This window comes from Symsagittifera roscoffensis, chromosome 7 (assembly GCF_963678635.1).
Source record: "Symsagittifera roscoffensis chromosome 7, txSymRosc1.1, whole genome shotgun sequence".
Lineage (NCBI taxonomy): Eukaryota > Metazoa > Xenacoelomorpha > Acoela > Convolutidae > Symsagittifera > Symsagittifera roscoffensis.
Genome location: NC_087068.1, coordinates 51,282,221 through 51,309,971, shown reverse-complemented (window position 1 = coordinate 51,309,971; position 27,751 = coordinate 51,282,221). Strand labels below are relative to the sequence as shown.

At 34.0% G+C, this 27,751-nt stretch overlaps 1 protein-coding gene across 1 annotated transcript in view; it reads right to left on the bottom strand.

Moving 5' to 3' along the window:
• The window catches only part of LOC134851159 (potassium voltage-gated channel subfamily H member 1-like), a 35,479-nt gene extending 10,806 nt beyond the window's left edge, over positions 1–24,673 (bottom strand). The window contains exons 1-8 of the mRNA XM_063867124.1: positions 23,804–24,673; positions 21,403–21,500; positions 20,677–20,809; positions 12,251–12,552; positions 7,071–7,205; positions 6,198–6,488; positions 4,683–4,889; positions 855–1,044 (exon numbers count right to left, since the gene is read on the bottom strand). Coding sequence (XP_063723194.1) covers positions 855–1,044; positions 4,683–4,889; positions 6,198–6,488; positions 7,071–7,205; positions 12,251–12,552; positions 20,677–20,809; positions 21,403–21,500; positions 23,804–23,882 — 1,435 coding nt within the window. The 5' untranslated portion in view covers positions 23,883–24,673. The remainder of the gene's footprint in view (positions 1–854; positions 1,045–4,682; positions 4,890–6,197; positions 6,489–7,070; positions 7,206–12,250; positions 12,553–20,676; positions 20,810–21,402; positions 21,501–23,803) is intronic.
• Positions 24,674–27,751: the final 3,078 nt, after the last annotated feature.

Below are 27,751 nucleotides of genomic sequence, written 5' to 3'. Positions count from 1 at the left end.
TGAAAATGCGGTCAAAAAATTACTGTTTAATTTAAAAATATTCCGTCAAAACTTCTTATAGCATCGCAAAAATGTCTGGAGAATTAACACCAATCCAAGAACAAATATTCAGTCACTTTTTTAAAAGTTGGAACAATGAATTTTAGAATAGTGGCAAAGCCTCATTTTTGCGCAAACATACCCTTCGTGTCAAGCGCTAGAATTGTGGATCAAGCGTTTTTTGTTTGCCAATTCTGCATTTTTGTCATAATTATTAAACTTTTCAAGTTGTCGCCTTTGTTCAACTTCACGAGTTGGGAACTTCTGGGAGTTTCTGCTGCGTGTTTTTGTGAACTTCGTCACTGATGACAGTAATTTAATTTTCGATCAAAAATTCCGTACAACAAAAATTATTTATATTTTTCGCTTGAATTGAACAATTGAAAAGTAAAAAGTAAAAAAACTAGCAAATTGTTTTCAATTTTTTGAGCTCAGAAACTCGATCTTCTGGCCTATTTATAAGGTTTTTTTCCTCATCCCCACTTGCAAGTAAAATTATTGTTCACAGAGCCCGATTATTATGAAAGTTGATATGCAGACTAATTAGGCCATGATAAACATATTTGGTCTTAATAACCCACCTTGTAAAACCACTCGTTACGCCAAAAAATTGATGCTCCTGTGAGGTGGAGGGGGGGGGGAGGAAAAAGAGCTATTTATAATTTGTATGTAGTACCTCCAACGATCATAATGAAGATAGTGAATATTTTCTCGATTTTACCAGGGATGGGGGAACACGGGAAGAGTAACTATTCGGGTGTATGGGGAAGGGGGGGGGTAAGTTAATTATCATATTTATAACGTGTGTTTAGTACCTCCGACTATCATCATGAAGATGGTGAATATCTTCTCGATGTTGGTGTTGGCCGATATGTTTCCGAATCCGATGGAGGTCATGCTGCTGATGGTGTAGTACAGGGATGATATGTAGACGGTGGAGATGTCCTTGCTCTCTATCCGCTTCTGCTCGAACCGAAGCTCCTCCCCAATCTCCTCACTTAGAACCTAATCAAACCGGTCAAGTCAATTAGTCCCAAAGGTCAAAGGTCAAATAAGGTCTCTCTATTTTAGTTGGTTACAACCGCTAAAAATATTGACGCCTTTCTTGTGTGAAACTCACTCAAAAACTTGATTTTTTTTCAACTCGGTTCGATTTCAGTCGACCTAACCGAGTAATTTATGTTTTTCATAGTCGCCCGCTAGTGTGAGCAATTTCTTTAAAAAATTGGGGTTTTTCTTTGATTAAAGGTTTCTATAATATAAAATTTTTTCTGCTGTTATGTTGTTCCGCAAAAAATTGAGTACAATCCTCAATTTGATGATTTGTGTGGGTGTTATTTTGCACCTACCGCGTTTAAACATTAAAAATACTTAGAACGAATCTCTGTGAATATTTTGCTGAGCAAAATTTTGTGTAGAAAAAAATCTATTAACTAAATAAGCTGTTTTGCTAAGGTAAGCACATCGGTCGACTTAAATATCGACAATGTTCGACCAATTTTTGTGGTTGGTCTATAAACTTGAGTGGAAAACAGACTTTTGATTGAACCTTACGGCCGGTAGTAAGCAGGCATTTACTCCGGGTACCTTGTCTCTATTCAACTTGGAATAAATTCTGAGCCTTAAAAATTCTCGCAAATAGCGGGTTTTAATTATTCAAAATTAATGCAACTGGCAGTATTCAAATCCGCAATACTTTTCTAAAAAGCTCGGAGGTGATTTTTTTATTTTGAGCTCAAGGCAGCGTTTTTAAGTCTGCATATAAATTTTTGTCAGATATTGCTACTGAATTTATCGAAATTGTTCTGGAGAACAAAAACACCACGAGAACAACAATTACTTCACTTTTCGAATGTCGAATCAAAACAACACGATAATTAAATAAAATTATTTAATTTTTGTAAATAAAAAAAAATAGTGAATATCAGGCATTAGGTATCCGAACATTTCTAAAATCCTATGATTTTACAAAAAAGCCACAAAAAATTGTGAGTTCAGAGTTTTTTTAGATTGCATAAGTTGATTGAGCCGATATTTTTCAGATTGCATAAAAAATTTCCGTCAAAAATTGTTTGTAAAAAAACGTCGAATTTTGCCTGGAGAATTGAGAACACTCCAAGCACAATTATTCATTCACTTTCTTCTAAAACCAAACAATGTTGAACTCTTTTAACCTCGTTTGTATAGCTCCTTTTTCTACAATTCTTTGAGTATTTTCTTTGATTGGTCCAATTTTCGAAGAAAAGATAGAAATGTTGTTCTCGATGAAGTTTTGCGTCGAATTCAAACTTTTTAACACAGAACCGAAGCTGTGCTTCGCAATTACTTGCGAGAACACGACCAAAAAGCAGCTCCATCAAGTAAAATAAGAAAAAATAGAAATAAGCCTCGAATTAGCAAAAACTCGGCTACGTATAGGAGTCGAACTTGCGACCTCCTGCAATCAAGAGATTTCCAGTCTCACGCACAATTGTCTCAGCCACGGAAGCTTAACAGCCGACAAACACTTATCATCAGTAAAGCAGCTACATATGCTTATAAATTGCCAATGCAATTCAGCAAAAATGGCACCATATACAAATAAACTCAATTTCGCAAGTAAGAATTTAGAAGATAACAAACTGAAGGCATCCACACTAACTTTGTTTATAACAAATTGCAAAGAATAAAACCACAATATGTATAAACTATGCATTTCAGTTAGAAAATTTCTAAAATCGAGTTTTTAATAATTAGATGTTGTTTGAAACAAATACTTTTTTTCTGTTCAATTGATGCATTAAAAATTCATCAATTGTGTTAATTTATTACTACTCGAATGTCAAAGCACATGCTATCAAAAAGCTGTACAGGTGCCCCAAAAATGACACCAGTATTTGCGACATAGGACGTAGAAAAAAGAACGTTTGTACTAATACACTCGCTTCGCAAGAGTAATTAGCCACTTTTATTAGAGTTTTTTCTTAAATGAGCTCCTTTTGAGCATGCAACCTGAAAAAATATCAGCGGAAAATTTTTAATGGAATTTGAAAAATATTGGAATAACATCAATTTTCAGAAGTGACCAATGTTTTTGTTTTGAAGCTTTCGGATACAAAAGAAAAAAATTTTTCAAGTCAAATTTTCTGTCATAAATGTCAAAACGGGTGCAATTTTTGTGCTGACAAATCAACTATTTTTCATGACTGGAATTTAAGTTTACGAGCTATCTTAACCAATTCACTAATTGTTCAATTCTATAAACAATTAAAATTTTGGCACGTTAATTACTGAAAAAGAGCATTCACTAGCTTTGGTATTACAACTAATAAAAAATAACCAAAAATTTTTAAAAAAAACTTCAAAGCTCTACATAATTTTTTTGTGGTTCAGTTCAAGTTTTGCGCCAACTTTTTTTCTCCAAAATGAGATCCTGTTCATCAGAAGAAAAACTTTCAGTTGATTTTGCTTACTAATTTTAAAGAAGTTTGCAAACTAATTGTCTCAAAAATCATGCTATCAATTCATAATCAATCACAATTGATTTGATGAACTGAAAAAATTTTGTTATAGTGTAAAATAGAAATTTTTTACAATAATTTTTCATGTTTCGTTTTTAATTAGCTTCGATCAGATTCCTTGACGGTTTTGTGCCTTAGGAAAAAAGAAATCAAAGTTTAACGATAATATACTAGAAGCTGCAATTAATCTAAGAAAAAAGTAATCGTAATAAAACATTTAGAGTGGAGGAAATTTTGTGCTAATGTTCACCTTATTCCAATGTTGGCAAAAAATCAATTAGATAGCTTGACGCCTTTTTTGCCCAATTAGCAAATGACTTGTTAAAAACTGTCTCTCTTAAGGCCTAAAGACACTCAATTTCACATTCTAGAACAAGGCAAAATGTTTTGTTTTTTGAAAACACAGCTCGAGTCATTGATTAATAAAGAGAATCAAAGATTTTTAATACAAGACTTCATCTGAATTTGATTTACAGTATTCAATTTTGAGCAAAATATATTCTCCATTATCCAAACATTTCTCTCGGCAACGACACGTTTGCAATCGAAACAAAAATGACTTTTGTCGCGTTTTTTCTCCAGACAAAATCAATTTTCAACTAGAAGTTTTCGATGGAATTTTTTTCGTCATTTGAAATGTATTGTTGTCCCGAGCTGAAAATAAAAAAAAATATTTCACTTGTGATTTTTTTCGTAAGGTTATGAGAGTTTGAAAATTGTCAGTTTTTCCAACTTGGACAATTAATATGCAGTGTATTCAGTGTGATGATAGTTTAACGTGTAAGCGTTGAATTGATCCCGCTCAGAAATCGTGGCAAATAGAGTTTTGGACTTATCAATAAAATGTTAGACGTCAATAAAAAAGAATCAAATTTGAAAAAGTCTGAGGCAATTAAATATCTGAAGTTTGTTTCTACGCGTGAAATTAGCAACAAAAAATGGTTGCCGGTGTCAAACTGCGCAACTTAACATAAATAAATTTTGCTCAAATTCGTTCTCCGAAAAGATTAGCGCCAAAAAGTTGACGCAAACTTAATTAAAGCATTACTAGTAGTTACTTTGTTTTTTGGTTATTTTTTGGGTGTGATAAATTTAGAAAAAATAGGCCATTCCTTCGAATTTGAAAAACTTGGAAAAAGGTACCTGGAGCCACCCGTAGTGCAGGTTGATTTCGAAGTGTCCGATGATGTACCATCCACAGGCGAACCAGTGGGCGGCCAGAAGGAACCCACACATGAAGATGACTAATTGAGCACCCCCATACTCCAAGTAGTGGTCCTTCTTCCTCGCCACTCGCCACACTCGAACAGACAGTCGGATTATTTTCAGAGTACTGAACGCGTCTGCTACCTGTGAAAAAAACACCATTGTTCATGTGTGCATGCAGCTGAAACGGTTCCGATCACAAGTAGTTGTTACAAATTTAAAAATTTAATGAACTAGATGTCGTTTTGAGCTCAGTTGATTGAAGTTTTCCGTTTTTAATAGTATCAAAAATGATTTAGTCGATTAAAAAACTTCTGTTTGGTTCTTTAATTCAGAGTTTTTTTGAGTGGAGAGAAAATTGCTCAGCAGTTTTTGTAAAGCCGCAAAAAGGTAAGAAAGATCTCAAAAAGAAATTGCGCAAGTCAAAGGCAGATCTCGGAATTGCATTTGAATTGCTGAATAACCATTTTTGTGATCTTTCTGACTTTTTCGCGCTCCCAGAAAAATGTAAAATCTTTATTTTGTCAAAACTTTCTACGCGACAGGCAAATTTTTGACAAAGCAGGCCCAAAAAGCGTTTTAATTTTTGTTATTGTTTTGGTTTTAGTTCAGTTTTTTCATTTTGGATTTTTTTAATGGACTGATCGTTCCGGAAAGCGCCGAGACAATTATCACAACAGTCGCTTTAGTTTATTGAAAGTTTTGTTTCAGTGGATTGAAAGTTCAGTGGATTTTTGCTATCATTATAATTCTAAAAATTGAAATGACCGCTTTGTTTAAAGAAGTTGGGTTTTCAATTTAGAAAATTATTTAGCTCTTTTAAAAACAATAATAATCCCAAACAGAGCTGAAAAACTTTTGTTTTCTGTCAATGAAGCTTTTTTTGTCATAGTTTTTATGCATGCATAACTTTTACAAGACGAAGAAACGCTTCAGCGGCAGAAAAGGAAGACTTTTCAGCTTTTTTGATATTTCGTTTTGTTTTTAACAGTGCTGAATAATTTTCTAAATTTGAAGATATCAGCTATTTTAAACAAAACAAGCGTTTCGTTTTTTGTTTTTCTTTGTTTGTTGCTACCACTTTCATTTATCAACTTTCTTCTTCACTTTTATTTAAAAAGATTGAGAGGATTTTTCTTTTATATTTCTTCCTTAAAAGCGGAAGTGATTTTTTTAATCTCAAGTATGAATTATCAACAATTTTGAATTGTTTGTTAGTCCTGGCGATATAAACTGAAGAAACAACACAGTGCCGACGAATTAACACACTTAAATTTTGCCGACGAATTAAAAACAACAACACAAACCCTCTCAATCATATTAAGCGCGCTTCAAAATATTTTCAAAAATGAAATTTGTTTAATAAAAAGCGGCGGTATGAAAATTAAAATGACGGAGTAGATGTTTAAAATTTTTTGTTATGTTTTTTTTTTCAGAATGAACTTTACTAACCCCTGTAGACTGTCCAGCGGTGGCGCTGCTGAAAGCTAAGAGGTCAAACACGTCGTAGGGCACACAGGATAACATGTCAATGACAAACCAACTTTTCAAATAGTTCCACCGAATCAACTTCGGATCCGAAATCACCTCTTCCATCGCGCCCACATAAGTCGTATGGAAATTTAAGAGGACATCGATGAAGAAAGCGACGTCAATCAGAGTGTCGGTTATGAAGAGGACAAGTTGGTTCGGATTCGCTAAGTCTCTTTCGACATCTTTCAGGAAGGTTAATTTGTACGGTACCTAAAACAGGCAAAAGCTGATATTGCACGACATAGAGCGAATTATGTGAGTGGGGAACGGGGGGGGGGGGGGGTAATGTTATTTGTAAGTTATTGTATATGTTATCCTAGGCGCTAAAAATCTTCCTCCTAAACTGTCCAAGTTCCAAAAGTCCAAAACTCACTGAGTTTCAATGATTTCTCAAGAAATTTTGAACATTGAATTCTGATCAGACACGAATAGGTTTCAAAAAATTTTGTCTTTCTGAGATGAGGTATTTGCCCCAAAAATTGGGATTTAATTAATTTTAGAGACTCTTACGCGAATGATTGAATGCGCGAAAGTTCTCAGCCAATCAATGCCCTTTAAACGGTCCAAAATTGACAGATTTCATCGCTTATTTCTTTCGAATTCCTGAATGCTGAAATTTGATTGGCTGACAAAATTTTTGCGCACGATGTATTTTCCGTCAAATCAGCATTGTGATGAAAAAACTGCTTGACAGGGTGGGGGTGGGTTGGGGTGTTTGTGGGGGGGGGGGAGGGGGATGTTTGGCAGGGTGGGGGTGGGAGATGGGGGTGGGAGTGGGGTTGGTTTAGTTACCATGATGGCTGTGTGGAAAGTGAGCACTAGTATGGTCCAGTCCCAAGTGGTCTTCAGGGCACTGTAGTGTAGGATGATGCGAGGGGGTGTCTTGGGGGGCTCCAACATGTACCTCGGCAACTCATTCCCATTTGTCTAAACACAACACAACACCAATCAGAAGTACCATAATTATTGTTCCGACTTTCGAAGGAAGCGCGGAATATTCAAGCTTGGGCTGATATTTTTTATTCAGTCAATTTTCGGTTTTTTAACGAGGTATTTTTGACGAAACTTTTCTCTTATCATATTTTTTTATAGTATAGCTTGAAAGGGGATAATTGAAACTAAACTGAAAAAAAAAAGATCTTTACTCTTTACTTTTTAATGTTTATTTCAATTTCACAATCAAATTTTTTTAATTGTTCTTTAAGAAGAGTCGGAGCCTTCAGTGCTTCGCCCTGATATATGAGCAGTCTTGTTTAATATAAGTTTTTAAAATCCCAGTTAATGCTGATAGAATTTGTTATAATACTAATTTAGATCCTCTACGAGCTTTCTGTGAGGTAGACCTGATGCTTCGAATAAAAACACACCACACGCCGTAAATCCTCAATTTCACTTGGTGAAATAGTCGAATTAATATTTTTTTCGAGTAGAGTTTTGAGTCACAAATTTTGAGTCTACCAGCGGTCGGGCACCATTAAGTATTCATGTCATTACGTTCATTTTTTTTTAGCAGTGAGCCATTGCTATACATTTTGTTCCGACTTTCTATGAAAAGATAGAATATTTCTGCTTGGTGTTTTTTTTCAGACAAATTTCAACATTTGATGCAACGTGCAATTTGAACGGTGTTTTTAATACCATCTGAAAAGTATTGAACTCCTGGGCTCAATTATCAAACACAGAGGCGAAGTGGAGCTGCGCTCTATTTGCGATACAACACAATAATAAAAAAGGATGATTCGAAATAAAAATGAAAAAATTATAAGAAAACTTTGTGAACAAAAATTTTCGTATGTCTCGATAAGGGACACCTAGCACTCAGCTTAAACCTATGATATCAGATTTGGTAGGATGGTTATCGAGAGAAGTCCAAAAAACGATCAACAAATAAAACAATTCCGAGAATCATAGCTTGTTGTGTAACAAAACTTGCGATGAGTAGCTTATGCAGAAGAAATTCACGCAACCTGTAATTTTGATTGAACCAAAAATACTCATTTTTTTTAGGATAGCTCCCGAGAAAAGGCAAACGTTTTTAAGAAATGATCCAAAAATCAAAACTTTAATTTTTCCGAGGGCCATAAACTTTTGTGTCAAAAAAGTCGGGCTTAATCGCGTACGCAAAGAGTTTTCCCACAACCACTTCTTTAGATTGAATCCAAAATCTCAGATGATATTTTTAGGTAAGATTTATAAAATTTACAAAAAAAGCTCAAAAACTCAAAAAATTGACTCTCCCGAGAACAAAAACTTTTCAGGTAAAAAAAAACTGGGAGTGGCCCGCTAATGCCCACCACCCGTTATCTCCACTGAACCCACAATCTCAGGGTGAGATGTTAGTTTTTGAGAAAATTTTTAAAAAAAGATTCAAAAAACGGTCAATCAAAATTAAAAAATGGATCAATCCAGGTGCCTCAGTTTTATGTGTAAAAAAAGTGTGGTCGTAGCCGCATATGGAGAGGAGATTTTCAAACCCATTCTTTTCATTAAAATCAAAGTCTCAGATTTGGTAGGTTAGTTTTTGAGAAAACATAAAATAAGTCGAAAACTTCAATCAAATATTTTCATCACAGACCTTTTCGAAGGCTGTCGACAAAATGGAAAGCAAAAAGAGACCAGGTGAGCATGCAGTCACTCAAAAATGTAGACGGTATTTTTATGGATATCCTTTTTTTGAAAATCAGTAGAAAGGTTTTTTATAGAAAGAAAAACAGTATTTTTGCAAAAGTTTTAAAAGTTTCCAAAGCGCCTCGAAAATATAAAAAACAAAAAACCCATTCACTTTCATAAAATCTGTTTTTATCACATAGGAGTTCTATGAAAGATTCAAAATATTCAAGTCGTGAAACTACCCTGTAGTAACTTGTATGCAGCCAGCAGTTAAAATTGAATTTTTATGAAAAAGAAGTATGTCAACTGAAGAGTATGTCAGATGAAGAGCAATGAACATGTCAAGTGATTCAACTGATTTTTGTTAAACTAGTTGTTTACCAGAAAAATTTGCATTCCGATTCAGTAACGCTTGCTAATTGCCAGGGCAAAAATACTGAAGTAACTTATTGTGAAGATTTTTGTCCAACTGAGACAATTCTCGCGTGATGTTTTGTTCTTCTAAAGCGTAAACGGCTACTTCATCAGTCTAAGAAATCTTTACATTCTGATTTATAGCAAAAAAGTGTGAACTATTAAAAAGTTGCTAGACGCTAATAGCATCAATTTGCAACTTGAAGAGCGTGAGGGGGTATATTTTTTTCAATATAAAAACATATTTAGAATTTTCACTTCTTTTAAAAATTTTATCAATTTATATTTTTGTTTCAACAAAAAAGCTGTTGCTTAGATCTTAACGAGTTGTGGGAACACTCGAAACTGGCTTCGGCCCGATACAAAAAGTGTAGTTGAGTTTTTTTCTGGTAGGATTTCGATTTAAAATATGTAACAAGTAATATGAAGAAAAGTTGTTATTAGAAATAAGTAAACTCTAAAGATCATATCGAGTGACATTTATGCAATATAGGATGTCACCACTACCAACGTGTCTGTTTTCAAACATTTCAGGCGAAGAGGACACACTTCGGACAAATTTATTTTGAGACGTTGTGGCCTAAATAAGTTGTGTGACTTTGGCCAATTTAAATTGAGACATTTCAGCCAATTTGACTTTGAGATATCCTAAGCAATCTAGATGAACGGCAAACAGTTCATTCCAATTTTACGAGATTAGACAATTCTGCAAAATGATCTTCAATTTTAATGAGTGGAGGAGAGTCAAACAGAACCTATTCTCTTTGCAAACAGCATACAGTCAGATCCATTTTGCAAACAGCATACAAAATTTTTCCGATCCAATTTTTATAGGATATCCCATCAAACTAGTTGGGACGTATCGTACCAGGACAAAACACTGAACGTTCCAGCTACCTCTTAAGGTTTAAAATCACGGAATTATTTTTCAATCTAAACATATGAAAAAAGTTTCAAAAAAAGTTTTTTTTTCAGATTCTGTTTTTGAAAATCTTCCCCAACACGCTTAGTAAAAGACAGTGATGTAATTAGTGTATGGCAACAAATTGGTAAGTCAAAATGGATAGCATCATTTCTATTTGAAATGATTTCCAAGCTGGGCTTGAAACGCCGCGTACTGTTCAAAAGCACGAAAGGTTTCGCGCAAGAACATCCCCAAAGTATTCAAATTGTAAATGATAACACTATAAAATTTATTTAAAAAAAAATTGTAGTTTTTGAAATAAGCCGAGGGCATCAAAACTTTTCAGTTGATTTTAAAATTACGTTCAAAGTGGTGAGTAATAATGACGAAACTTGTTTGCAGGAAAATCGCACACTAAACACAAATATTCCATTCTTTCTTCGAAAGTCAAAACAAAAAATTTTCGATGACAAATACTCCGTTGCCAAGAAAGATGTGTGCATTTTGGAGTTTTACATTTTGACCAAAATTCGATACTGTAAATCAATTTCAGATAGAGTCTTGCGTTAAAAATCTTTGATTCTCCAAGACTTTAAATAATTATTGACTCGAGCTGCATTTTGAAAATTCAAACCTTTTGACATTATCTAGTGAAAGCTGATGTGAAATTGAATGTTTTAGGCCAGAAAAAAAGAAAGTTTTTAACAGGTCATTTGCTAATTGGGCGAATAAAGATGGGAAAGGCGTCAAGAAAAGTGATTGATTTTTGCCAACCGAGCAATTAAATACAACTTAACACAAAAAACACCTCCACAATAAAAGTTTTTTTTTACGATGACTTTTTTGTTCGAGTAATGGCAATTTCTAGTATTTTTCAATTTCTATCTTTCTTAAGGGGCAAATATGTCAAGAAAGCTGATGTAAGTTAATTAAAAACGAAACTTGAAAGTTTATTAGTTGAAAAAATTCTTTTAAACTTCCTGCTTTACACTATAACAAAAACAGCATTTTCAACATAAAAGTTCAATTTTGATTGATTATGGATTTCCCCAAACTTCATAAAAATTGGTAGAAAAAAAACAACTGACAAAAATATTGCCCAAAGTTTAAACTGAATGGCAAAATATTATGTAGAGCCTTGCTATTTATGTAGAACCCGGTAAATTGAAAAACAAAAAAATATTAATTAAAAAACGATCAAATGCAACAATGCCAACAATCTTCGAGTTTTTAAACGTTTCTGTTTTTTTTTGTGGTTTTAGAATGTTTTTTATTTCCAAGCTAACTACAATATATTTTTGAGCGAATCATATTTTTAGGACACAAAACTTTTTGAATGATCCAATTTTTTTCTGATGCTGCTTAATAACACAAGTCACACAAATCAGAGCTGAGACACCAGTCTAAATAGTTACATAAACTCAAATTTGAAATAAGTAAGTTTTAGTTTGAGGCAAGTTTTGAGACAGAACCATTTGTTGAATGCTACAGTCTCTAATCTTCGTGCGCATCTGTTTAAACCAAATTGGCTAAAATGACAAATTTCAAACGACCGAGCATAACTTTTAATTTAATTTTGAGATCAAGCCTTCAATTGTTGTCTGATGGCATAAAACTTTGGCTCTTTTTCAGCTTCCCTGCTTTACCAAGCTTCGAAGACAGTACCACTCGCATCAAAGCAATGCTCTGAAAGCTTCACCTGCACCTATTTTTTAATGAGTTAATTTTTTCTAATGATTAACCTTTCATCAGCGTTATTCATACTAAATTGGCTAAATAAATCGTTAATTTGTAGATCTCCATAAATTTACGGAAAACGGTCTTATACCAATTTTTTTATGTAAAGCTCGAGGCATGACAATTTTTGAGTGTTAAAAAGTTCCGTCAAAATTGGCTCATTCAAAAGTCAAGTTTTGTCTGAAGAAAAAACCAACCCGAACGCAAATATTCCGTAACTTCTTAAACAGCAAACATAAATATCAAAGTTCCAACAGGCAGAACAGTTTTTATTGGATATGATTCTAAAACTCAAAACTTTACTGACCAATGAAGATTTGGTCGATTTTGGACTGAATCGTTCAACTGTGCTGCCGCCCATTGAAGCCCCCTCCCCTCCGGTTGAGTTAGTATTACCCCCAATAGTGCCTCCCCCCGTTGAATTGCCATTACCCTTGCCCTTTTTCACCGTGCGGGCCAGTCTGGCGATGCGCCCCATGCTCCGGCTGCCCTCTTCATCCGGGGGTATTTTAGTGGAAGTTATGTCCTTGAGAGTCAGCAGGAACAACACCACTTCTCCGGTTTCGTTCGGCACGGGGTTAATTGTAATGCAGAACCACACTGCTGTTTCTAGATATACAAAAAACACCAAATGTATTAGTTTTTTACCTGTAATTAAAAACAGGGTTATAACTTTTGGTCAAAATAGGGACTTTGAGAATCCGGAAAGTCGATTTGGTCGACTTAAAAAAAGTTGGAAAGTTAAAATTTTCCCCTTCCTCGAGAAAATTATTGATCCGCCTCCGTTACTTTGGCGTTGTTGACTGTTTTGAACAAAAACTCAAACGGATCGGTCGTAGAAGAAGGCATAGTACCAAAGGGGCCTTACGTAGCTAAGAGATCGGATTTCTGAAAAAAAACTGAGCGCTTTTCCCCTCCTTCCGTTTCTTAATTCCGCCCCGGTATTTTTACTACATCCCTTTTAGAACTACAATTCAAAAATTTTGCTCGATGCATTCTTTTAAAGTAATGACCTTTTTTGTTGCAGATAACTTCTGTTATCAATTTCAGCGTTGAAAACTAACAGCTATAAACTTGTTTGAATGTAGCATTTTTACTACTTTAAATGACCTTTTCTAATTAGCTGTTTTGACACTAAATCCATCATTTTTGATTTTTGCAAGTGCATATGCATCCAAAAGACTTTAGAAAAAATTTCAGACCAAGTTTATTTATTGTTAGCTCAGAAGAAGCTATACTTATTTGATAACAAAGACTTAGGTTGCGAATCAATCGTTGAAGTGCAAAAGCGAAGGTGAAAGCATCAATATTGATGCCATAACTTGTCAAATTAAATTAATATTTGCATTAGCAGAACTGACTTTGACACCAATTGAATACTTTTTGTAAGATGCTACATCTACACCACTCAAAATTATATTTAGCATCTGTTTTAATTGTAATTTCGAAAATCTTGAGGTTAAAAATAAATGTAGCCAAAACAGCCATCTTTGCATAAAAGTAATCAAGCGTTGTCAAAATCAATTATTTTTCCGACTTTCGTACCAAAAGTTACGGAATATTTGTGCTCGGGGTGGGTTTTTTTCTTCAGACAAATTTCGACTTTTTAACTATCCATTTTTGACGGGATTTTTGATTATCTTTCAAAGGTATTGTTGTTCTGAGCGTTAATTTGAAAAAATGTTTGACCTGTGATTTTTTTTTTTAAGGTTATGGGGGTTTAAAGATGGCCATTTTGGCCAAATTGGCCAAATAATTCGCGCTATTAACGCGTGAGCGAGATTTAACACGTCTTAGATATCGATCCAAATTCCCGGGTTGACCCCCATACGCCGAAAAAGCTTATCCTACAATTCCATACACCAAGTAAAAATTTCGAAAAATGGTTGAAAAAGACAGAAAGTAATTTCTGAGGCTGTCTAATGCTAATAAAACAGCCTGGTGATGAAAAACTGAGGTTTTGTTTTTGGAAATCATACAATTCCTAAATATGGTAATTGTATGACTAGCATTGTTTTGATGGCGACACAAAAAAAATTTCAAAGTAATTTGAAATTTCCTTAAAATTTTTTTGTTTTTTTTTCAACAGAAAATCGAATTTTGTACTCAAAAAAACGTTTTCCTAAAATTTTTTGCGTGCAAAATTTAAACTCTTGTGTGCATAACGTAGTCCTGAATACACTAATAATTGATTTTTTTCGTTCAAAATGGCATGCTTACGTATGCTTTGATCAATAGCTGATAATTTGAAAAATCATATTCAAAAATAATCAACGTTGAAATTTTTTGCCAAATTGAAAAGTTTGTTTTTTTCGTGATATCATTTTTGGAAGACAGTTCTAAGACGATTTCGGTGGTTTTCTACGATTTATAAAAGCAAGACCGTCCAACCTTTGGTGCTTTGAGTAAACCAAGGTCTTTTTCACCTGCGGTCGGTTACGAAATTAAGCAAAAAAATTTCAGAAATTAACTTCAGAAATAAAGTCACATTTTTTGGTTTATGGACAAAGGCTCTTCATACAGTTTTCATACAAGGAAAAATGCTTATCAAAGAGTTTTAATACAATTTTCTGTAGGTATGGAATTGCATGGAATTGTATAAGAAGTTTTGGTTACCCGGGTTGGGTGAAAGAAGCTCATTTGTCATAATTGATTTGTTAAAAGGAGCAAAATCCTTTTGTACTTTAAATGGCGTGTGGGGGGCTGATTTTCACAAAAAATTTCAATTTTTAAATAAATATTTTTCTTATTATTTTTTTTACATTTATTTTTTTTATCTGTTTACTGCTCCATAGACCTTAAAAGGCAGTTGGAACATTCAGAGCTTCACCCTGATATGAGCAGTCTTGTTAATTTGCATTAGAAGAATTTATTTGTAACCACTTGATTAATTTTTTTGTAGTGTAGTTGTTTTGATTAGATTTTTGATAACTGAAAGGCTATCAAATCTACTTTAGCGTTGCAGACCTAAGCAAAAAAAAAACTTAACTTTGAAAAACAAGTAAGTTAACTTTTTTTAAATTAGAAAATAACCTGATGAAAAGACCCAAAAAACGTAACTTGTCAAATGGAATTTAACCAAATTCATTGAAATTGATTGCTGAAAACAAACTAAATAAAGAGTGCAGGTCATAATTATTGGTAGTTATTTTGAATTTTTTCATTGACGAAACAATTTGGCGTTTTTGCTCGCAAAATAGCTCAAGGCTATTATAGGAACTATATTGGCATATAAAAATCCCCTTTCTGCTGCATCATAGGCTGGTCTTATGGCTTTCTTTGATTCCATATAAAAAGTCAGATCGCTTCCAGCAAAACGGCGAGAATGTTCCAGAATCATAATGTTTTTCCATAAGATTTTAAAGTGCCACAAAACAGCCGAAAAAAAAATAAAATGCTACTAATCGTCTGTAACGTATCGTAATTCTATTCTGTCACTTCTGTGAATCGGAAGTATTGAGAAAATCTTTAGTCTGGAATTTCAATAAGTTGGGTCTCAAAATCAGACTGAGTTGCTCGAGTTATATTCCATTTTAAACCATCAAACGATGTCCATTCTCAACATTTTGATACCCACGATGTTTCTTTTGTTGTTCTGATTGAATATAGTGTCGGTTTTTAAATTTTTTTATTTATTCCGGATACAATTCAAATTTTTTTAAATTTCATGGACAGATATTTATTTTTGTTAATTTGTTTAAATTTTTCCATTGCCAAACAAGCCAAATGCGTATTTTGGTACCAAAATAGCCCGAAGCAGTTATTATAATTATATGGACATATAAATGTTCTTTTCTGTCGCACCATATGCGGGCCTTGAGGCTTTGATTTCATAAGAAAAGGTCAGCAAAAAGCAAGAATGATCTAAAATTTTTATGTTTTTCTACAAGGTTGCAAAGTACACAAATGCGTCCAAAAAAACAAAGGTCGACAAATGTAATCAGCCCAAATTGCCGAGCGATTAGATTTTTAATTTTGGAAAAATTTGTTGGAGAGAATGTTACATTTATAGTGCGTTGGCTCTTTTCCTCCCCTCATAACCCCCCCCCCTCCACATTTCACGTGAGCATCATTTTTATGGTGTAACGAGGGGTTTTAGAAGGTTAAGTATGAAGACCAGATATGTTTGTCATGGGATAATAATGTCAATTTTCAAAATAGTCTTCAAATTATTGTCAGCTTCAATCTTCATGCTTTCTTGAACCTTCTTCGGCTAATTTTTTCATTGGCTAGGGTTGAAATATTACATCACAACACTTTTCACTTTTGTTTACTTCTGTTTGTTGTTTTTCAACCCTGATTTATGACTGACTTGTGCATATGGTGCAGAGCAACAAAAAGACTCCCAGAAGACTCGTTAGTCTTTCAACCTTTTAGGGAAAAAGGAATGCGCATAATTGAAAGTGACTTCAAATCAAAACTTTGAGACATTTGTGTGAATATAACCAGCAAACCATAGACCAGAACTACGATAAATTTACTTTAGTTCGTAGCGATTGAACCCACTCTTAAAATGAATTTATTAGCTATATATTTCAGCTTTAAAAAATTATAAAATCTAACTTGCGAAACTGCATCAATTGTCAATTTTTATTTGAAAATGCTTTGATCACTGAACCAAAGTAAAGCATATACGTGAACAAAAAGTAAAATGTAGAAAAAAGTTTAAAAAGATCAAAACTAAAGATATTATTTTATTTCGAAACCTAAATCAATATTGATATCCAAAAAATGCTGTCTGAATCAGTTACGGGGTTCTTTACTTAGAAAACCTAATTTTTCAATTAGGGGGGGGGGGGGGTCTTTGTTAATGTCGGTTTATATCTGGTTTTCTGGAGTATGTTTTTCTTAAGTTGTTTCGCGATATTTCAAACTGTCACTTGCTGTGAATAGAGAGACTTAAGCTTTCCATTAGGCGATGTTTTTGCGGTTCAATAAAAAAATCAATTGACGGCTTGAACATAGCAAAACATCTTTAGAAAACCTTTCAAGAAAACGTTTCGTAAACAGACAGACATTTGCAAAAACCTCACTGGAGATTTTATGAGTGGCCGTTTTGCTTGCTTTTAACGATTTCGAGGACTGAAAATGAATTTTATGCTCGAAAGTTCAAATCCAATCATCCTAATTTCAACTGCTATTTTCAAATGTTAATTTAAACAATCTTAATTTCAAATTACGTTGATAAAATATCTTTCCAAAGGGCGGTTGAGGAAACATTGAACTAAAAAACCATTTCAAGCTGCAGGCGTTACTTAAAAATGTTTTGTGATTCAAAAAATCTAATTTTTTCTCAACCTTGCGATAGGATAATGTTTATCAACGCATGAAAACATTTTCAGTTAAGCTGAGTGAATATGATTATTTGAGCGAAAAAATTATCAGCTCTGAATTCAGTTCTCAAGTTCTTCTTAGGAAAGCAATTTAAAAATTATAAGAAGACTTGATCAGTCAAAACTGACTGTAATTTTGCTGAGGCATCTAAGATTTTAAAACTTAACAAGAATAGCCGGTTACTGTGCAAGTATCACAGAATTTTCCACCCTTGCTTTAAAAATTTACCTAAAACTTTTTTCAAATTAGTGTAGCTTTTTCTGCATGGTCTGATAAAAAAATCTGACATAAAACGATATTTTAGGCGTATTCGACAACCATAGTAACATAGGCAAACAGCTAACATAGGACAACAATTTTGAAGGAAAATGATCTGAAAAACAAAAAAAATCAAAAAAAATCAAAGTTTTTTTCAATATTTTTCGCAGATTTTGATTACCATAATGGCATCATTATCATTCAATCCAGTCGGATGATTATTTGAGGTACCTGATTTTGCCTGGAAAACAGAAACAAAAGTTAAACACACCCAAACACACAGCTCCTCCCCATTTTCAACGGTTGAAACAAAAAAATCTCAGTCTGGAACTTATTGTGTTATAACAATAATTATTGTGTTATTTTTTCCTGTTGTTTTTGAGCAAAACAATCAAATCAGACCGGGTTTCAGTCTGAATCAAACCTTCTAAAAAAATCATACATTTCAAACTCACCTTTGGCACCAATCACCAAAAATTTGATCTTTTTCGCAAAACTATGGTTTTAAAAATGACGATTTGTCTAATTTGGGACAATAAATGCGCGATATATTTCAATCTATCAACGAGCGAAAGGAAATTTATTCTGAGAGAAATAGTTCCAGTACAAAATGAGGCAAGCAATGTTGAACTAGTAAAACGTTGCTGTACGCTAGTCGCATAACTTTTACTTTGAGGGTTGATGAATAACAAATCTGAAAAAAATCATATTTTGAAAAATATTTTAACTTTTAATAATTTTTTAATCTTTTGAAAAGATAACTGATTCCTTAGATCTAAATAGGCAGTCAGAAACTTATAGGCGGTCTCTTCCATGATACGAGCAGTTTTGTGCATATCAAATTGAATTCATTTTAAGTCTCAATTGAATTGAACTGAATTCAGAAACTGAAATTTTATTGTTTGATTTTTGCAATTTAGTCTGAATTGATAATTGAAGTTTGAATTTTTTTATTCAAAGCAAATACAAAAACTAACAAACTGTTCTTACTTTTCGTTTTCAAGCTAGTTTTTGTGGAAACTACTGTGTAAGAAAATGGAAAGTGGGAGCACCCCATCCGATTTTCAAAGATTTGAGAATGTTTACAGTTGTTTAAATCCCTATCTAAGATAAAAACAAACATAAATTAGTGGTTTTGTTTTTTTCATATCAATTTGAATTTTTTGATCAAATTTTTTGACAAAAGTTATTTAAACCATACAAAAATATCCATGCCCTAAGCTCAAATTACAAAGTTCAACCGGTAACTAAAGTTCAAGAAGTAATCTATTCTCAAAAATGGGGCTACTTTAGGCAATTTGGTACAATTAGGATCCGTGACCTTTCAATTTTCAAATTAGCGCGTAGCAAATTTTGCGAGATGATTTAGCTGGGAATTTATTCTCAATTACGTTGAGGCACGTTAGTTAATCCAAATGATGTGCTAATAGATGCAAATTATGTCAACCACATCTTAAAATAATTGTGGGGGGTAAATTTTCAAGAGAAAGAAAATTCAACTTTCTTTCATAAATGATTTTGATTTGCAAAAAATTGTCAAACTTTTAAAATTAAATTTTTTTGAAAAATTACAAAAGGCAGTCGCAGTCACAGCTTTCAATTCCCCGTTCTGATGCGAGCAGTTTTTTACGATTGATTTATTGCTCCATGACTATCATTTATTGCTCTATGCTATGAGTGCGATTAATTGATAGTGAAAAACTAATAATATAAAATACCTTAAAATTTGTCTCCTTGCAAATATGCTGCCTCTCCTAGGCCAACAACAAAAACCTTTGATCAGTTAAAGCTCAATTCCCTTACGTAAATTAGTGTGAAAAACGTCCCCACAAGTCTTGAAATTTAAATAAACCCTATGCCTAGTGCTTTTAGAGGACCTTTGATTGCATAATTGTTAGAAATACAGTTTAAAGGAAACTAATTGAATATTTAGATGGGTCGATCCTTTTGTGTTTTCCGGTATCGAACGAAACCTTTTGAAGTTTAATTATAAACTAGTATATCGAGTAAATCTACTAAAAGCTTGTTCAAAGCTTTCCGTTTTTTATGCCCTCTACATTTCCGCTTTATCATTTGTACGCTTAGTGATTACTTGTTCAACTCGGTGACCCCAGAAACTCTTTTAAGTTTCAAAGTTAAAGTTAATTTGGACAAATTTTTGAAAAAAGTTTGGGACTAAGTAATCATCTCTCCCTCTTAAAGCGCTGGCTATTCGAATGAAAGATGGACCGAATGATAATACAAATTCTACCCAAAAGAATTGTCTAAAAACGTAAGGATTAGTTCCTATTTGATGAAGGATTTGGGCTGCAAACCGAAATCAAAACAAAAACAAATTGAAATTTTACAAACAGTTCTTGAAAACGCCTTTTTTCGCCTATTTTTCAAAAAAATCGCCAGCGGCTCAAAAAAAAGCCAAAACTTTGGAAGAGCTCGGAAGACCTAGAGCTTTGACCTACTTTGGAAGACCTACTTTGGAATACCTAGCTCGGAAGACCTACTTTGGAACACCTAGTGCTTTGGAAGAGCTCGGAAAATCAATTTGGTCGACCTAAAAAAAGGTCGATAAAGTTTTAAAAGATTTTTTTTTGAAAATCCGCTTTTTTTTTGAAAATCCGCTCCCATTCCTCGAGAAAATCCTAGATCCCCCTGACCAGGCGTATTCAAAACAGTTTATGATTCTGAACTGGCAGAGCTCAAAACACGTATCAACTCGAAGGCATTGTCTGCTCATATTATAAAAGGTTAATAAGGATTTCAACCTCGTGGAATCTTTTTTTTAGATACTCGACGTGGTTACAATTTTTCAGGGCTTTTGCCTCAATTAGCTGTTTTCATTTTTGCTTCGGTACTCTTCAACACCACCAACCCATTGAAGGACCTCAAATTTATTCAACCACCGACTCGAAATCCAGTCAGCCAAACGTTAACTTAATTCACAATTTTGTCATTTATTTCCCCCGCCGCCCCTATGATAACTATAGTAACGAATTGCCAACACTAGAAAAAAACTATTTCAACGGTTAACTATATGAAAGAATATGCGAGTTTCGTACCTAGTAACGAACAACTCTACCATTTACAATTGGGGGGATCGTTTAAGAGATGTGTTGTTTAATGTTCAATCAGGACTATACTCACTGTTTTTCTTGTAGAGCAGCACATCGAACTGGTCTCGTTTGATCTCCTCGTAGGCAGTCTGGATCCTCAAGAAGTTCTCCTGGTCCGTGTGCTCCCCCTGCATGAATCTCATGTAGCCTGTCTTCATATTCACCTATGGACAAATTACCAATTTTTCCAAGCCCTCAATGTATTTAACTGATATCCACCCCCCCCCCCCCCATCACCCAAAATGGCGATTCCACAGGGTACCAAGACGGGGAAAAGGCTTGTAAAAAAGGAAAGAGTAGGAGACGAACGTTTCAGACGTTATTAATACCTTTAAAGGATATCTACCTCTTTAAAAGCCTAATTTGGCGCTTAAATTTATTAACGAATATTTCTCGTTTGCATTAGGAAGTTATAACGAAAGAGGATTTGTAACTCGGTTTTCAAGTTTTGTATATGTTTAACCGTTAAATTAGACTTTTCGGGGTAGATAATATATACTTCGCCGCGACGAGCTGTACACCTCGGATGTTCCTATCCCTCGTGGATAAATGATCTTAATTAATCAATTAATACTAGGCAATCACAATGTCAAAAATTTGTTTCTTGTTTCTTTCTTTTTTTCCAAGCATTTTCCTTCTGGGTGCCTTGTTCAATCATCATATTCTGTCATTTAACCTAGTACTTAATGCTCGTTGTCAAAAAGTGTTTATAGATCTATCAGGACCAAAAATTTGACAAATAAGATTTAGATGTTACCTCTGTCCTGGGAAAGCCAGTCTGCTTAGTGAACAGTTCGTTGCAGTACACAATGGGGAAGTCGACTACCCGTGCATTCGTTACAACGAAGCTAATGTCTGAAATGAACAGATACAAGTTTTCAGTATCAGTTAGCAGACAAGTCAGAAAAAGCCAATTGCAGAGCAATCTGTTTTTTTTGAAATCATCTACACAATGTCAAGCACGACACAAAATTTTTTTCTTATATTTACGAAAATTTTTGATCAAGTTTATTTCAATTTGCAACATTTGCTGAGTTTGAGCTCAGTTTGAGCTCACCTTTTTCGAGCTGGCCATCCTAGTTTTAAGACTATTTAAAAAAAGCTTTTAAAATCAGTTAATTAAACAGTCAAACTTGGTCCAAATACAAAACACACCGCGTATAATTATTCAGAAAATTGGAATAGAAAAAAATTGTAATTTTTTTCGATACCTCTCTTATGTTTAAACTTTAAGATGTAAATAATTTTTTCCTAGCAGTGTGTATTAAATTTTTTGAATCAGGTCTGAAAAAAATCTAATTCAAAACAAAAGAACGGATTATTTCAGATCTGTTTTGGGCTTGAAATTTTTTCAAACCACTGTTTATTTCAAAAAAATCTATCGCAGGTCTGAAATTTTGCTCTTCTGAAATTTTCAGATCTAAATTATTCATAATTTGACTCTACTTTGGCTAATTTTGATGTTTCAGTACTTTAAAGGTTCTGTGGATACTTCGCAAATCTCCCACCGAAGACTGCTAAAATATGTTTTCCTAATGAAGAAAGACGCATCTGCATAAAAACAAGGTTTTTAAAATAGATTAATAGTTTTTCAAAATGGGTGGACTAGAAGTGTAGTTTGAACAAAAAGAGGGCGAGTAAATAGTCCGAACTTTTGCCGCTAATTGATCTATACAAAGTTGAATATTGCAAAAAAGTTGGTATTTCAAAGTTGTGCTCAAAATCTATACAATATATGCTGATAAAATGGATTGCAAAAACAAAGTTTGAACACTTTCAGAATGAGTTATGACAGATCTCGTTCGAGATCTAACATTTTAGATTTTCATTGTTATTTCATATCTGAAAAAATTTTCACCAGATCTAAGTTTCGGAAGCGAATAAAAAAGCTTCCGATCTATATATTCAAAAAATTTCTTAACGTTTTCTGGAGCGGATATTCAACAAACCGACATATCTAAGAACCGCCAAACCTTGAAGCCGACGTTACATCATAGTTACGTAAATTACATAAGAGTTACGAAACAATTGTATAACAACAAGGGCAATATGTTATTATTAAGCAGAATCAAATTAGTTTTCGGCTTGTTGGAATGGTAAGCGTGTTTTTGGTTTGTTGGCTCTTCGGCTTGTTGGAGTACCACTGTTTTCTGGATTCACGTTTCCAAATGTACATCATTAAAACCCGCAAAATAATTTTTTAATGCTTATTTTTCGTACAAAAACAATGGAGCATACAAAGCTTAAATAAAAAAGTAGACGTTTGCGTTTGATAGCAGTCTGAAAGAAAAGCTATGACAAAATTGTTTTTTGATCTGCCTCAGCCTCCTCAAAAAGAAAAATGTTATAATTTTACACAGATGCGAAGAAAAGCTTCGCCTCATTTCATCACTTGCAATAAAACCTTGCAACGTGTATTGCAATCTAGCGAATTGAAAAAAGACAGAAATAACAAAGCAGAAAAACGTTTGAAAAAACTCGGGGAAAACAATTTTTTTTATAGAAATAACAAGTCAATTTCAGAAAAAAAGTTGAGAAACTACAATCACTTGTTTCAGATAATTTTTTTAGTTTTTGACAAGTTCCCACTAAGTCAAAATTACGTGGGTAGACGCCCATTAGGTCGAAGACAAAAAATGCTATAGGAAATTTTTGTCCCTTGAGCGGTTAAGCTTGAACGTTTTAAATATTTGCACAATAACCGACTTGAATTAAATTTTTTTTTGATACGACACAAAATAAACTGTCTAATCTAAGCAAACAACAAGTTAACTCTATACCAAGCTGGAAGGAGTGTGGAAGTTAAAGTTTAATAAAAAAGTAAGATTTGCGAGAAAAATGTTGCAAAAAAGTCTAGTTACCGACTAGATACTTTCTTTTTCAAAAACACTAAAAATTCATTTTAAAGTCACAAGTTTACATGCATTTTCTGCGAAGCAGTTTCATAATAATTTCATTGCCGAGCATAGCAAACAAAAAATTAAGCCTATGCTTTCTTTAGAAACACATGTTTGTATATACAAACATAAATTAAATCATATAAATCGATAGTTAAACCAGAATCCAAAACACGGCAAAAATGCGGCAGAAAATTGCGACGAAAACTCGCTACGAAAACATTTAAATTGCGACGAAAAAATTTTTATCCCTCCACTCACTTTGTTCATCAGCTTTCTTGATGACGGAGTCCAGAAAAGTGTTCTGGGGGGCCAGTAGGCCTCTGCGTCCTCCTGGCATACTTCCGGCTCAGTGGTTTTTACGTTTCACCTCCATTTGAGAAAATTGAAATCAAGCCGATCAAAAAATAACTCATTTCACGCAGTTTCCAGGTAATTCTGATTAAAATTGAACTTTAATAAACGTTTTTAATGCATTGAACTTATGTTATTAATTATAAATTAAACATAATTTCAACAAAAAGCCTGTAAAATCGACCAAACTTGGTCTTCGTTTTTAAAATTTTACTGGCATAATCAATATTTCTCATAATTTAAATAAAAAATTGTTGACTTTTGCTAGTAAAAAATCTACACCAAGAGGAAAGCGGCAGTTCTTGTTGATAAAAATCAATTATAAGGGTTTCAAAAAAGGCATCAAAAGGGGGAAAATGTAAAAGAACAAAGGTTAGGAGTATTAGGTTGCCATAGCAAAGTTGTATGTATAATACGGCAAAACCCAAGGAAAACGCAAGGTGAATTTCCGGCTGAGAATTTAGCGTGAAATGTTCAATATTGTTTCATTTCAAAAAGATTCGATAATATGCGGGCTAAACGTCCTTATTTTTGCCCAGAAATAAAAAGAAAATGGAATTTTTCAAGAAATAAATTGAGCTGCATAGACCGGACGCTTAGTTGAATTTCGTCATTAACAGCGACAAAACAGTCAAAATTGAATGAATGGCAAAGCGCTGAAGCTGTAAGAAGGAAATAAGTCACTTTCTGCTCAAAAAACTGCTTTTGTGTAAAATACAAAAACCCACCATCTTTCTGTAACTGCTTATGTAACTGTTGCCTGTTCCTTCGTTGTTTTTCAACCAATTCTTACCAACGAATAGGAATGCAGACTGAATAGGTGCTTTTTTGTTTTATAATCGACGCGAATGCAACCATTTTCTTCCTTTTTCCATTTGAAAATAAGGGAAGTTAACGCTTCGAGCGTTGTTGAAATTGATGCAGGAAAAAGATGTTTGAGTTACCATGGCAAGAATGAACCGAAAACTGTTTTTCCCCTCGTGTGGGTAAAAAGACCATCAAAATAATCTGATAGATAGACAAAACATTGTTCCGATTAGTTTCCCTTCACATTTAGCTGAAAAACAACATTGTTAAATGTAACAAAACTGGACAGGAAATAAACAAAATACGAAAACGATAAATAAAAACAAAAAAAACATATGGGGAAAAGAAACAAACTACATCACTAATAATCCAATCATTTTCGTGCATATATTTATCTGTTTTTATATTCATTCGAGAACTCCCATTTTTACACAAACTAGAACAAAAATGTGTCTCTTAAAAGTAATCATGGATTATTTTCCAAAAAAAATAATTTTTCGATATCAAAAGGCATTGTGTGATAAGGGATGGAATGCTGTGTCTCAATCGAAAACAAATGTTTAGTTCAAAGCGTTAATTTAATCTTTGAAAGCTAAGTTTTGTTTGCTGCTTTTTTCGGTTCCACAAACCAGCTCACAATGCCGTATCTTGTGTACGTAGAGCTTCACACTAAAAATGAGGCAACTCGGTGGTCCACACCAAATGACCTTTACACTAAGTTAATAACAATATAGCAGCATAATTACAAATAACGATATGAGTCCCGAGGTCAGTGAGCAGCAATATCACAATGGCTACTGCACTTGCAGTAAGTGCTGTACCACACTCCCCCTGGGTTAAATAAGTTTTATATACTGTACTTACAAAATTCAATAAATAACTATGAGTTTTACACTCAGTTTTAATTAGTTTTGCAAAAAAATTTGTTTGAGGCTGTCTCTACTTGTCATTTCTCTTGTTTGTCAGGAATTTTGTCTACAAAATTCAGGGGAACACGCCACGATGCATTCCAACTTCTCGAAACGTCTAATGCTTCACTGCCAAATTTTTGTCTGATCAAGTGTTTCTCAAGTAGGCCCAATTTTGTATCCTCCGGTTTGTTCACGTCCGTTCTAAAATTTACCAGTTTTATTCGATAAGCCTCGATAGCTGCCATGTTGAGATCTATTAAATCCTGATTAGAGCTGACCAACTTTACTGAATGCTTATAGGGATTCCCATATCTGCTTGGTCCTTTGTTCTTGAACTGAACCGAATAATTTTCCACATCGTGTGCATGGTTTCTGGTCTGAACGGGGATTTGTACTTTTATTGTCATTCTATCTCTTTTGAGATTGGTTTTTATTTTGTCTTCTGTAGTTTGAATTTTTATTACCAACTGCCATTATGGGTTCTTGTTTTATTTTGATCTGTGTCTCCCGCAATTGGCCCACTCCTGTGCTTCCATTCCCTGATTTCTGAAACGCTTGTGTGGTTTGTTTACTCTGCTCAAATTTGATAGCTCGTTTGAGTACTTCGTCTCGCGTGAAGGCTTCGAACGTCAGAGTATCTTGCAATGCTGTATTTTTCACTCTAGATATGAATAAATTTTGAACCAATTCTTCTTCGAGACCGCTCAGTTCGGCCGTAGCTGCTTGTGCAGTTAGTGCCGCGTGAAACGATTCTAACGTCTCCCCTGTTTCTTGAGCTCTGGTGACTAGTCTATATCGTTCGTACGTAATGTTTCGTGTTTTTTCGAATGATGCTTCGGCCAATGCCACCATTTCTCTTAATTCAAGTTTTGAAACTTCCGCGTGTGGGTTTTTCTGCACGAATTTCTTTTTCCCCTCGGTACCAAGTGCCAGGAATAAACGAGACGTAAGTCGTTTTTGAACTTCATTATAGAACACAGTATGTCCGACTTTAGGTCCGCGTTCCCTCCTTTCTTGGTTCTCAAGTATTACTTTGTCTCTTCTTAATCTATCTCTTGCTTCCCGGTGCGTTACTGCCTATGCACTTTCTGCTTCTCCCAGAGTTTCTGGACGAGGCATTGGCTCATCAACAACTTCTTTTGGGTCTTTTAGTATTACTCGGGATTCACATTTTGTTTCACCGTCACTGCTAGCATAAATTGATCCAACCAAATTATAAAACTCCTCGGTGGATCCGAACTAGCTGACGTCCAGAACACTGGGATGCCCATGTCCGTTCGATTATCCAGTGCCATGTATCCTGCTGGCTGCGCCATGTGATAGGGGATGGAATGCTGTGACTCAATCGAAAACAAATGTTTAGTTCAAAGCGTTAATTTAATCTTTGAAAGCTGAGTTTTGTTTGCTGCTTTTCTCGGTTCCACGAACCAGCTCATAATGCCGTATCTTGTGTACGTAGAGCTTCACACTAAAAATGAGGCAACTCGGTGTTCCACACCAAATGACCTTTATACTAAGTTAATAACAATATAGCAGCATAATTACAAATAACAATATGAATCCCAAGGTCAGTGTGCAGCAATATCACAATGGCTACTGCACTTGCAGTAAGTGCTGTACCACACATTGAAACAAACTTTTCCTGGCATATTTTTTCTATCAGTTAGCTTCAAACACTGAATTAAATTTTTCAATTTTGAAACGAGCAAAAAAATTGGGCCGACTATTAAATATCAAGCCACCAAAAACTAAATGTTTTACAATAAAAAACTTCCTACTTCCTGGTAACTTTTTCAATTAGTTAAACTACGGAAAAATTTTCAAGATTCAGCAGTGGCTCTTAAATTTTGAGAGCTGGGAGTCCGATGAATTGAAAAAACAAATCTAGATTTTTTTAAGTGGCTATTAGCAGGAAAACAATTTTTCGAAAACATTGTTGGAATGTTTTTTTTTAATTCGAACAAATTGTTTCTTTAAAAAATACAGGTCATTTTTTGCTTAGTTTTTAATAGCTTCCGACCAAAAATTTGCACGTTGGGACGCGCACTTCTTCTTAAACTTCAGTGTAATTTCTCGTCAAAGACACTTTAAAAAGTGAATTTGATCAGCCACCAATGAATGCTGCTAAAGTCTCCGG